The following is a 13,282-nucleotide window of genomic DNA, read 5'->3' on the forward strand; positions in this document are numbered from 1 at the left end:
GCACAGCTGATGCTTCAAGCTCTTCACCCCCAAGGACTCCCCCGGACCTCACCAAAACCCGCTCCGTTTCTGCTCTCACTGGGAGGATACCCGCACTCCTGCGTGCTACCCCCCAAAGCCAGAGCTAGCCTGCCCAGTACAGGAGTTTGGTTTGCAGCCACCGCCTGCATTGCCACAGTAAGTTCTAGCCTGCATCATAGCTCTTTTCAGAGACAAAGTTCCCAGCGGAAGGCAGATTATACCCAAAGCTATCAATGGTACAGAGACTTTTTTTTTTTTAAATTTGCCTTTTAGAGATGTGGACAAATAGAAATTTTGTTTTCCAAAGGTTAAATCTCAGAGTTGAAGGATTTGTAATGTTTATTATCATAGAGAAAACTATGCATGGGAGTGTCTTGTAAGGGCAGTCTGAGACAGAGCAAAGCCTGGGGCTCCCAGCAAAACCTAGTAGATCTGGAAAGGCAATAAATGTCTACATAGCTGAGAGGTGTCAGGTGGAAGAACGCAAGAGGAAGATGATTGAAGTCCTCCTCAGAGGTAGCATAAGCTTCTGCTTTTCTGGAAGTCCTTATTTGTCCCCAAATATGGAACAAGGCAATTTGCTCATGTTCAGGGGAAGAATTTTAAAAGGGATTTAAAAAAAAAAAAAAAAAAAAAGACAGCGTCCAGCAAAGTGCACAGCAAGCGCAGTCACGTTTTCCACAGTAAACATGTACTTCATGTGCCCCACTTTTTGATGCTTCGGGTGTGATTTTCAGAAGCACTGAGCATTCAGGCCTCCCACTGATTTAATCTGGAACTGCAGATTCTCTGCCCCTCTGAAGAATCAGGCCGAAGGCACCATACAGGTCACCCGAAGCCAGACATTTATTTGAAAACGTTGTCCTAGAAGTTTACTAAGAGCAACACTTACATTTCCCCCCCACTTCAGTGTTATAATAGAACAGAAATAGCCTGAAGAGCTCCAACAGATGGAGGAGGACTTTTGATTAAAAAATAAATTCTGACTCACAATTCAGTATTCTGGATGTAATTAAAAAAAAAAAAAAAGAGGACATGAATATGAACAGCACTGGAAAGAATGGAGTGGAGATAAAGGGAGGTTATAAGGAAAGGCAGCGAAATAGCTTAACCAATTTACCTGCTTACTTCTAACGCCTGCCAGGAAATGTCTGCTTGTTTTTTTGGTGTAGTGCTGATGAAAGAAAACAAGACCATGATGAAAGAAATCAAGACCATTAATGGACTTGTGAAATTTTCCTGTGATGGATTCCTTGGAAAAATGCTCCTGGCTGAATGTTACTTTTGAAAGACATTTTTAAATTGTACCTGTTAATAACTTACAATGATGGGGAAAAATTCTTCAGCTAAATAGTAGAGCTGCACGGGGAAGTCAAGATTCTCTTTTCCTCCCTCAACCCCTTTTGAGTAAAAATTACAAGCAAGAATATGAAATACCATCAAAATTGTACATCTGTGTAGCCTGGAAGTATATTTGAGCAAGTTATCTCCAAGCATTCAGAGCCAATTTCGACATTTTAGAGTAAAGGGGAAAATGAGTAACTAACATCTTTGACTTCTCCCCAACTCTGATCTTGTATTAGCAGAACCCACAGGGCAGAAGCAGCTGCACAAAATAAAATTTTTTTGAAAAGGCTGTGCATGGGTAGGACGGTTCTTCATCAAGTATCTTAAAACACAGCACTCTAATTTTAGAATCAGACCTTCACAAGCTTCCTTTATGACAGCTATTCTGGCCTTATAATCACATCATTGGTGGCTAAACATCTTGAACAAGGACAGAATTTGAAACACACAATATGATTAAAAACTACATTATCGCTGATGTAATATCCCAGAACCTATTATTGTTCTTGGGCAGGAGGAAAGAATCTAATTAAACATTTATTTAATATTAAAATACAAACTGAAATATCAATGTTGGACAGTAATTCAGCAATATGCCAACTAGCAAATACGTATTTTTCACCGAGAAAAATGCATGTATGTTCACAAATTCAGCTTGGATTTGATTTGGAAATGTATGCGATCAGAACACTGGCATGGCACAAACCCCAGTCTGGCGTATTAAAACAGTAACTTCGGTTAAGTAGTTACAGTCCTGGAGCGTCAGCTGGAGTTGAGTTGCTCACTGGGAGACAGGATGGCTGCTGTCAGTCTCATGAATCCTGGTACTCGCGGTATCGAAACACTACTCACTGCGACTGTTGGGAGACATCCAATAATTTAGAGCAATATTTTCCTAACACAGCCAGTGGCAACCAAACTAGCAAAACACATACCGATTTGCAGCCAGCCAGCCATAACGGAAGTATTGCTCACAGTTTTGTCACAATGAAAAATATCCATGTTATAAGGTGTAAATTAAAAGGATTTACCATATAACAGTAGTTATCTTTAACACAGGTAATTCATGTTGCTTTTTGTATTAAAGTTCAAAATTTCCTACTGGCTAATATTTACATCATACCATAAATATTTATAAAATAGTGAGGAAAACGAAGTGCAAAAAGATAACACTATCATTTTCAGAAAACAAGCTGCCTTTTAGTTTCTTTTTCTTATTATAAATTGAATATCACTATTTAAAAATAATTAATATTTCTAAAAATATTACAATACAGGATAAACATTGATTTCTCAAGCGTAACAAAAATATGTTTAAAATATAGGTGGCTGTTTGAAGTACAAAATATTGCTGTTTGTAAAGGGTAACATGGTTGTAAAACTACTATTGAGGGTTTATAAAAATACAAAACAATTTGCATTTACTGAGTGCATAATTACATATTAGTGCAAAAAAAAAAAAAGCATATTTGCATTTAAGAGAGAATTGTCAAAGATTTGCAGAGGTATGTAAAACATGAAATCTTTTCAGAGTCATGCGTATTGACCCCAAATCTCTATTAATCCTTTCCAAACGATCTTCCAGGGCTTCCTAAAAGAAACAGTTAAAGAAAAGGGGGGGGGAAAAAAAGGATTTAATAACATAGAACAAAATGCAATGATCCTTCTAAAATGAAGAAACTACTATTATTCCTATATTCAACTGGTATCCTTTCTGAAGCATTGCTAGCATTCTGTTAGCACCCAAAAACTAGAGCCAGACCTACAAACTTTTCATATTATTTTTATGTATGTGTGTGTATTTGTGGGTTGTTGGCTTTTTTTAAAAACTGTTTCAGGTATTTTGTTTTGTTTGGTTGGTTTTTTTTTTTTCAATGTGACTTATGAAACTTCATGAGGTAAACTTGACAAGAATTAGGACAGGCTGCTAATTAGGGAGACACATTTAGGAAGCAGCTGACCACTATAATGAGTGGCAGTATTGATTTACTGGAATGGACTTTTACTTTCAAATTGATAAATTGATAACAAGCCCTGGGATTACAATTTAGGAAATTCTGAAGTTGTAGGATTCGCACCTCTAAAACACAACTTTGAGACACTTGTTTTTACTAAGAGAGTCTGCAGAACTTTCCAAAGAAGGCACTCTCCTGTATTCCACCTACACTACTTATTTTTGCCTTCTTATTTTCTTCTTTATATTTTCAAGTAGACAAAACCCAAACAAACAAACAAACCTAAACTTTGCACTTTCTTCTACAGTACAACATCCTCTCATACAGTTTCAGGGATCTATTTCATAGTCACTGCATTTTCTTAATATATTGCTTTTATCTACCTCTCAGTGTTACCGCAAGAACAGACTTCTTGCAGTAATTCGGAAAAATGCATCCCATGTATAAAAAATAGAAGATATAAAGAGTCTTATGCAGAATATACACTATGTAGTGTGTGTATGTATATATATGTATACACACACATACTTTTTCTTTATATGCATATATATACACACACTCACACAAAAGAAAAGTTGACAGTTTGTGGCGGGGGGGTGGAAATCCAATGTTTGCAGGGCTAATTACTCTTTTCTGAATCACTTGCATACAAATTATCCAGACTTACACAGATTCAAAATTCAAGCCATATTCAGGAACAATTCTCAGTGGTATGGAAAAATTCCCACAGTAATCGTGCTTACTCTGTAGCGGAACTTTCATCTACACTACATATTCTCAAATTGTGGAAGAGCAACTTAAGAGAACAGTCATATGTAGAAGCTTTTTCACCTGATTTAATCTTGCTTGCAAGGTCATTCTTCCACCAGAACAAGGTATTCGACTCAATGCAGCCTCAATCTAATAACAGAAAATACTTCAGCTGTAAATTATAGTTTCAAGAGCCAATATAAGCCTTCCTAACTCATCTTACAAAAAGAGAGGTGAGGTGTGTAGATTACAGATATACGTCCAGTCTTGTTCTTAAACACTAACTTATGCTTCCATAATACTCTGCCATACAAAACTGATACAAAAGTTAACATTCATAAGCAGACCTTCTCAAGGATCATTTTGAATAGAACACTCTCACTTGCCAGAATAACCTTCCTTGTTTGAAAGGCTGATTTAAAGCATTGCCCATTAAGGAAGAAAGTAAATTCACTCCAACTGTTCCATTCACACCGTGTTTATGTTAAAGTGACTCTCCTTTAATGAAGTTAGGGACAGAAAAGGACTGGAGTATGAGAAGTAGAGCAGGGAATGATAATGGCACATTCATAGGGTAACACTAGAAATTGTGCATGAATTTCAGCCATGCATTGCATAGGTATACAGCTACATCCCTCACCTCTCATACAATGCAATTATATTTCATCACAAGTTTAAAATAAAAGTATTTTGCCTGTTGCTTTTCTTGAGTCAGCTCATCAAAAAGCCTCTCTGTTTCAGCCAGAGTCTTAATCCTTGCTGCATATTTGAAGTCTCCCTCACAAGGTGATAGCACTGGCTCATATTTTTGTGCTACGCTCCTCTCGTCCCAAGCTGTCGCCTTCTTCATTCCAGTATTGATGGATTCAGCACAGGAGCTGTGTCTGACGCCTGAATGCTGCCTTCCTATCAACAAAATAGGGGTCTTTTTATTTGCTTTGTAATTGTCTGTGCAATTATTACATAGGACAGGAAAACAAACTAGTAACAAGAAAAGCAGTGTGACCTTGGAGGTATATAAACTGAGGACAGTGACTAGCAAAGCCGCATTAGCTTGGCTTAAGCACACTTCCCAGAAGAATACAAAACATCTGTATGGGTCATCTTTCAAACGATCTTTATAACACAGCATATTTTTTGGTTAACAAACAAATTACTGTACTGCGCTAATTAGGAATTACTTTTACTGGTACAACATTTCTAAATGTCACCAAGTAGACTAGTTGTCATGAAAACACTAGTCTAAATAAATGCATTAATAAAAACAAAAGCAGAACATTGTGACAAGAATTACAAAAGTGAGAAAAGATTTGGTTCAATCAATCATTTAAAAAACCTGAAACAGCTGGTTTTATAATGCAATGTTTAGCAATAGAATTTTATTAGTATGACTGAGTACGTTCATCTTAATGTAGACCCTGCTAAGATATGTATTGTGTAACTGAGTTAAGCATAGGAAAACATATTGCCCTTCTTTCTCAATTTAATTATTTTTGTTGTTCCATTGTGTTTGTGCACACACACATATACATAAAAATAAAATACTGTATGAATGGTATTTCTCTGACTACAGTAATAAGAGAAGATTTAGAGGATTTTTAAAAGCTGGACTTCATAGAGTAAAGTGTCAGCTTTCTATTTAAGCAGCTGTTACCAACGTGGAAGAAATTATGGTAAAAAAAAAAAACCCAAACAGTTTTCCCCCACTTTGACAGATTACCTTCTACATCATCTAGTGAGAGAAACTGGAGCCTTTTTCTTGCGTTATTGTGCTGTAAAGTAGATGTAGGACCAGTTTCCAGGTCATCTAGAAGTATGTCAAATCTACAGAGCAGGAAGCACACAGTTACTTGCTGGAAATCATGTATTAAGCAATACAATATTTTCTACTTTTTCACCTTTTGGTTAAATAAACAATTTTTTTATAAAACAATTTCTATCCCACAGGCATTGCAAGTCTTCTGATTACTGCTCATAGTACCATACCCTAACATACTCCTCTTTGCACACACCAAAATACCTCATTCATGTGACTTTCTTTCAGAAGCAGGCCAAGCTGTCACTCACGAACACACTGAGCTCCCATGTTGTCATTCTCAAGAACCATCAAAGTGGTGCTAGACATTTCTTCTTCCTCAAGCACATGTCCTACACTTCAATCTCGCACCCAAGTATCTTCTCAAACTCTACATAGCCTTGCCAAGCAAAGATCTCTATAGAAACCATAGTATCTAGTACAGTTAGCAGAAAGTTAAGTTTATATATTTTTAACATGCTTGTAGGTGCCATGACAGGTAGGTAGATACTACTTTCAACTTTTATTTACTTCTCCTGATATGCAGCACATAGATCCGGACTTACTCCACAGAACGATTCTATAACTTCTTTGTCACTGATCAATGTTGTGTCAATAGTAAACCCAATATCTTATCTTGGTGAATGCTAAAGATGGGAAATCGTTCTAGATATTTCTTGCCAGATTTTAAAAAAATAAAACTTAGCTTTGTATTCAGAAATCTTCACGACTCATTTTCTAGGACTTCTAATGAACAACTAACAGCAGCATTAAGCCTGCATAAACATACTGCTGCTATAATAGTGATCAGAACACAATTGTATTCACAAGATGTACCTTGTCACTGTGTTTTCATTTTTGCTAAGCAAATGGCTAAATCCAGGAGAGAGGTTTTCTTTTGGAGATCGTTTTGGACTGTATGTCACAGACACTGGTGCCAACATTATATCTCTTCTTGCTGCAAAAGACAAAGTATGTCTAACTCCCTAAAACTTCTCCCAATGCAGTATCTCCCACTCATGTGATCAGATGCTTACATCTTAAAAGAACACTTTTCAAAGCCGTCTACATGTTTATTTAAATTGAATGAAAAGTGCATCGCAACATAGAAAAATGAAAATAAACTTAGAACTCTCACGTTTTCTATGATTATAGACAACCTTTTTTTCCCCAGACTATCTGTTAGAATAATGCAGAAATCCTATCTTTATTTTATTTCTTCTCGAGCAGTCTTTCATTATTTGTTTCTACTTTTTGTGTAACACAAACTTCAGAAAACCACTTACTTGGAGTATTTGATTTCCTGTTTGAAGGAGGAAGGGACGATGACCTCAGGCCAGAAGGGGAGCTGTACCGTTTTGGTCTGTGTTGGTCTTTACCTTTCTCTGGGGATCGGTTAGCAACTACAGAAGTTTCAACAAACCCAACAGTTTGACGTCGATTTGATGTTTCTAATTAAAAGGAAGAAGTTGTTATATTAATCAATCCTTTTCCATACAAGAACTCACAAATATTCCCCCTGTACTCAGCTTTTACTGCACAAAGACTGCACTTAGTCTGCCTCACGTCAACATATTTGTGATGTTTTGCTCAAGTCTTGCTTCCTGCTCATCATATTCATGAAACACATAGTTTAACTCATTAAAAAGGATCCTTTGCAGCACCCGTGGGAGAAGTGATGCTAAATAACACTGATTTAATAAAGAGACAGTGGAAAGCAGGACAAAAGCATCTTTTGGGAAAGAGGATTGGAGTACCTGCCTGAACCAAGAATATAAGCATTTAAGAAAGTCTCAATGTTTTCTAATTACAAGGTTTCCTCAATCAGTGTTGTTAGAACAGCTCAGCGCAGTCCTGCAGTACACATGCCAGCTTTCTTAATAACATTCTGATACAACACCATGAGAACAAAACTAAAATGGATGTACAGCCAGCCAGAGATTTGTTAGGACTCCATTAACTGTTTATAAATACTGAGATATTCTTAGAAAAAAAGGACATTAACTACTCTCTAGCTTGAGACCTAACAGCAACCTTTGCATTCCCTCTATTTTAAACAAGTCACTTAGCTATATATAATTTTGAATTTTCTTACGAAAACTCTAGAAGTTTGCGTGCTAAAATTGTTTTTAAAGTCCATCAGGCTTGAGTGATGGGTTAATGCTGAGAATAACAAAACTAAAAGACATGCAAACAAAGAAAAGCCAGTAAAGACAAGTTCAGGAATACAAAAATAAAATTTACTAGTTGATGTGTCTTCTTTTTCTGTTTGTGTACCCCAATCTTTAAATGCTTTTCCTTCTTCAAGTTCTTTAAAAGCTTTTATAATTGGTGCTTCTGACATCTCATTTTCTTTCTTTTCTATTGTGTTTGTTGAAGAGTCTTCTTGTGAGGAGTCTTTTTCAGGAGGAGAATGGTGCCTTAAAGAATGCGAGGTGGTGAAGGAAAAAAAAGCATCAAGTTTTTTTACTTTATTTCATATATGCAAATACTAGCTGAATGAACAAAAACCTGGAGAAATTTAGTTTGAGATTTACCATCGTCAAACGAAGAATTTTAAGGGTGCTTTTTAATTTCAGCCAAGAACCTCAGAGGATTGTGTTGCAGCCAATTCAAGAATCTGAAGTTGAACAGTGCAAGTTAAATTTGGTGACTTGACATGTTCTTAGAACTAAATAGGTCCTGACAGAGGCTTAGTAAGGCGGCAAACTACTAAATTACACCCTAAATTACACCTGAAGCTTCATACTGGTGGAAAGCTGCAGCCAACCGCTACAGCTCACATCCAGTGCAACAGAGCACATTGTGTCCAAACTCAGAGTAGAATTGGACACAAACACGGAGAGCATAAAGACAGTGGCACAAGATGCGGTTGAAGATTTCTGATATTTCAAGGAAGGTGCTGAAGGCTGCTGCTGCTTGCTTCATACCAGGTTAGTGAAGGAAGAAGGAATTTGTTTTTAAGGAATTGTATAGCATCTACAACGTGAAGAAATTTTTTTAGAATCGTATTTCACAAGTAGAAAATCTAGAAATATGAATCTAGTCAAGTCTGGATAAAACTATTTTTAGAAGTGTTCAACTTTACATCACAGCGGAGACTGAAGGAAACCGACTCACCTAGAAGGAACATAGGTTTCTTCTAATCGGTTATCTTTTGGGCTTTCCTGCACTTCCAAAGGCTGACCAGTAAAGATTGAATACTCTGCTCCTGGTATCAACCACTTTCGCCTGCTGACATCAGGAGTTGCCAACTTACTGTGAGAACAAAAACAACCTTCTAAATTATGAAACGCTTTGAATTTTTCTTTCTTTTTTTTTTTTTTATTTAAGAAAAAAAAAAGATTAAGAAAATCCAGTTATTTATTCTAGCTAAACAGAAACTATAACAAATATACAATAAACCTGTAAACACCGTGGAAAAACAATTGCTTTTTAAAACATGTTTGTAAAGTAAAAATAAATTTTAAAAAATCATATATTGAGGTTTCAGTCTAAATTACACAATATGCTCAGAATGCAGAACTCTACAAAAATCTTCTTCTAATTTATTGCTGCTTACTCAGACTGAGGTTTGGGTAACAAGTAGTTCTCAACTACTTAAACAAAAACATTTTGATGTAGATTACTTCAATAGTTCAGAGCATCTGACCCCAGCTTTCCTTTTGACACCATTTATTAGTCACTAAGAAACATAAAAAATAAAAAACACAAACAAGAAAAAGTCACTGTTGATGACCCGAGAGTGATATTAATAATAAGCATCAATGAGTGTATTATTGTTTTGAAATATCAAAAGAAAAATGTGATTTTTATACACAGGAAAGTAGATGATAATTAGGGAAAAAAGGTTCTTGTTTACTCAAGCTATTCTATAAATCTATCCTGCTGTGCATTCAATTGGAATGAGGCTTTCTTTGAGCCTTTGAGATCAGTTAGGGACAGATTAACTTCCAAATCCATACTGGCTCTTCCATCCTCCTCCCTGGTGAACATGGTCTGCCATGTTCAGGTCTTCCTTTTTTACATTCATTGTTGAGGGATCTTGTTCATAAATATTAAAATAGCTCTAAACAGAAATCTGTCCCTGTAATATATTAATACATAAATTACTTGCATCTTCATAATCATCAAAAATCAGATCCCCCAAAATACTACTGTTCAATATATACAAATGGACATCCACAAAACATGTTACATTATTATTTTGTGCTTCACAACATCAGTGTTCAGCTGGGAGAGACACCCAAGAAGCCATAACCAAGAAATAAAAAAAAAAAGGGGAGAGGATGACAAAGCTTTTCAGGTCTTTTAAAACATAAAAGGGGCAAAACAGAATACAGGCCAACTTTAATTTCCTTAACATAAATTCACAATTCAAACTAGAGTATGCATTCTAATTGAACTTCCACTCTACTCTCAGGATACCTGTACAAACTATATTTAGAAAGATAAAACACAGTAATCAGTCTTTCAAATCAATGACAGAGACACAAAGAAAACCTCTAAAGTCTAATGGGACTATTAGATTTTATTCCCAAGATCTTTGTAAAGCATGGGAATCCCTATTCAGCTGAGCAACTGAGACCTAACAAACACTCATTTAGGAAGACTAGAGACAAGTCACACATATATTATCCAAAGTATTTATTTGTTTTTAATAATTTCTTGGCATGTGAAGTCTCTGGATTACGTCACGTGTTTAATCCAGTTTAGCCTATGGACTGCCATCTTCTTCATCCATTTTTAGCCAAAACACATTAAAAAGTATTCTAAAACACATGACTTGTTTTCACATTGTTGGAATATTCACTTACCTGGCACAGGAGGTTCTTAAACGACTTTCCGTAACAGGGCGAAGTTTCAACATATTTTCATGTTCTACCTGCTTGAGCTGAGCTTCAAGTTTTGAAATTGTCCTAATATGGATGTAGCAAAGATGCATTATAAGATGATTTAAAAGACATAAAGGAGGTATCATATTTCTTAGTTTACTCATTCAGATACCCTGGGTGAAGCAGAAGAACAAGAGCAACTACTACATTTCTATCTATCTATCTAAATACGTATATAAATGTGTATTTGAATTCTAAGTTAAATAAGTTAGGTAATCTAGCTAGAAAGACAGGACCAGGAAATATTGCTGTGGATCAAAGCATTCAACTCAGAGGGGTTGGGGAAAACAAAACAAGAACATTTTTCTTCCTTGAAACGATGTATTTATACAAAGGCCTCCCTGACTCTGGTTTTAATGAGTGGCTCCTTGTCCTGTGTGTCACTCAGGTAACTCCACCAATCTGCTGCTCAGGCTCTTCATGTAATTTTCCTCTCCCCCACATACTGCAGTCCACATCTTCAGTAAACCAGCCCTTGGCAATGCAACACAATCTTAGACATTCCCCAGTTGGAGGATAGAAATAGAGGGGTTTGGAGCAGGATATAAAAATCTCCGTTTTCCACTACAATTTCCCCAGTCTGGCATGGTCCCTAGCTAGCAGCATCAAGAATCAGGCAGGAAAACAGAAGCACCAATACTTGACTGAACTGTCCTTCATACTATCTTCATTTCCTCAACAGTCCCAATAAAAATTGAATGCAAAGTTTTGGCTTCCTTCTATTCCTTTCTTAAATTCTTCCTATTCATTCTTTCTACTCTTCTTGAAAAATCAGGTGATCTGAACAGCAAAGAAAAGGACTGTGACATCTCCCAGATATCCATTTGCTATTTTTCTGGTTTTGGCTGAAGACTATGCACAGGTTAATGCTTGGTGGCAATGACATTTGGAATGAATTTTGAGGTGAAACTTGTAGCCATATTTCTAGAAGAATCATCAAAAACCACCCATAAAAAAATATCTTCCTAACAGTATATAGAGCAGTTTCCGCTGCTCATATAAAAACATAAAAGGAAATTATGACAGGACATGCCCACAAAAGAACCTCAAAGGGAGTTGAATGACGTGAAACATCACCTCATTACAGTTCTACAATGCCTGCCCTAGAGCCCTCCCAGATGTCCTCTCCTCCCACCTCTCTAGACTTTCCTGAGCAAGTGTGCTGTTTAACACCCTTGACAAGGAATAGCTGAGAAATCCCAAGCTAGAGGCTACGTTTAAACTGTAAACCTCTGGGTGGTCACATACGTCTTGCCTAGGGCCTACCCGGAAAGTATAAAGCTCAATGGATTTCTGTTCTCCCAACCAAAAAATAGATCCAGATGAGGGACATCCATAGGAGGTATTACTCCTGCTCTATACACGGAACACCTTTCTGTCCTTTATTCATGCCTAGGAGCCATAATCTTGAACAGCAAACTCCCGTCAGCATCCTTGCTCCCGAAAACCAGAGCAGAGACTCGTTAGCTGAAGTTGGGGGCTCCCGAGGAGACAACTGCAGCAGAGAAAGCCTGAGCAGCAGAGTGGCTGGGCTAGCTGAGTGACAACCATCAGAAAGGAAGCAATTAATTACATCCCACTGGAAGACATTGTGATCAAGGAAGTAGAAAAAAACACATATCCTAAAATAACAAGATTTTTACAATGTGTACAAAGTAACATAAAGCAACATGAAATGCTTCATAAGATGTAATTAAAATTGCAAGATCTACAGCCTTCATAATCTAGGAGTAAATGTTTAGGCCATTGCCTGTATTTCATACTGTTAAAATAGTAGTAACACAGTTTCGCATTTACCTTTTCAGATCAGAAATCTGCGTGTTTGCATCAAGCAATTTGTTTTCAGTTGCATTTAACGTATCCTACAAGCACACAAGGAAAAAAAGTAAAAAGCCTAGAAACTACAGAAGTGTATTAAAAGAAAAGTAAGTAACTGTTTTCAACACTGATGTACAATGTGTTAAATATGCTTTCCTATTTGAAAGGGAGGTCCATTCAATTTCTTTGGCTGATTTGGCAGTATTTTTGCTGTCTATGACTGGAAAATGATACATTCTAAACTCCCTCATTTTCCCTTTCCTGGGCTCTGAAGATATAGTAAAAAGCTATCAGTTAAAATAAATATGCATCTTTCCGTATAATCTTTTTCAAAATACTTAAGTTAACTCAGTTAATTCTATGGCACATAACCACAAATTTTGCATGTTTGTTTTTTTAATTAACTAGCATGTACTTACCTTTACTCTTTCATGTTCTTTTCCAAGCGACTCATATTCTCCTAAAAGCTAAAACAAAACAAAAAAAGAACACACAAACCCACACTGAGACTATATAGAATGAACAGTTTTGTTGACTGCTGTAAAATCATCTGAATTGCTTGTCTAACATGCAGAAGCACTACAGGGCATACGGAGTGTACTTTAATAGTATTTGTTAAGTTCTAGCATCTTCTAATTATAATAAGAAGTTAGACAGGACAAGAGGAGACAGAGCTACTTACACAACATATTTCTGCTTTT

General features: G+C 36.4%; 1 protein-coding gene across 6 annotated transcripts in view; it reads right to left on the reverse strand.

The window, feature by feature from the left end:
• Positions 1 to 1,892: 1,892 nt before the first annotated feature.
• The window catches only part of MPHOSPH9 (M-phase phosphoprotein 9), a 31,852-nt gene continuing 20,462 nt past the window's right edge, over positions 1,893 to 13,282 (reverse strand). For 5 of the 6 annotated variants that reach the window (XM_075167775.1, XM_075167780.1, XM_075167777.1 and 2 more), the window contains 11 exons: positions 13,001 to 13,048; positions 12,561 to 12,625; positions 10,686 to 10,787; positions 8,989 to 9,126; positions 8,113 to 8,288; positions 7,155 to 7,319; positions 6,706 to 6,826; positions 5,794 to 5,897; positions 4,768 to 4,979; positions 4,155 to 4,223; positions 1,893 to 2,959 (listed from right to left, as the gene is read on the reverse strand). In XM_075167775.1, coding sequence (XP_075023876.1) covers positions 2,858 to 2,959; positions 4,155 to 4,223; positions 4,768 to 4,979; positions 5,794 to 5,897; positions 6,706 to 6,826; positions 7,155 to 7,319; positions 8,113 to 8,288; positions 8,989 to 9,126; positions 10,686 to 10,787; positions 12,561 to 12,625; positions 13,001 to 13,048 — 1,302 coding nt within the window. In that variant the 3' untranslated portion in view covers positions 1,893 to 2,857. The remainder of the gene's footprint in view (positions 2,960 to 4,154; positions 4,224 to 4,767; positions 4,980 to 5,793; positions 5,898 to 6,705; positions 6,827 to 7,154; positions 7,320 to 8,112; positions 8,289 to 8,988; positions 9,127 to 10,685; positions 10,788 to 12,560; positions 12,626 to 13,000; positions 13,049 to 13,282) is intronic. The other variant, XM_075167779.1, reaches the window with a different exon arrangement.

The sequence above is a fragment of the Calonectris borealis genome, chromosome 18 (assembly GCF_964195595.1).
Source record: "Calonectris borealis chromosome 18, bCalBor7.hap1.2, whole genome shotgun sequence".
Taxonomy (NCBI): Eukaryota; Metazoa; Chordata; class Aves; order Procellariiformes; family Procellariidae; genus Calonectris; species Calonectris borealis.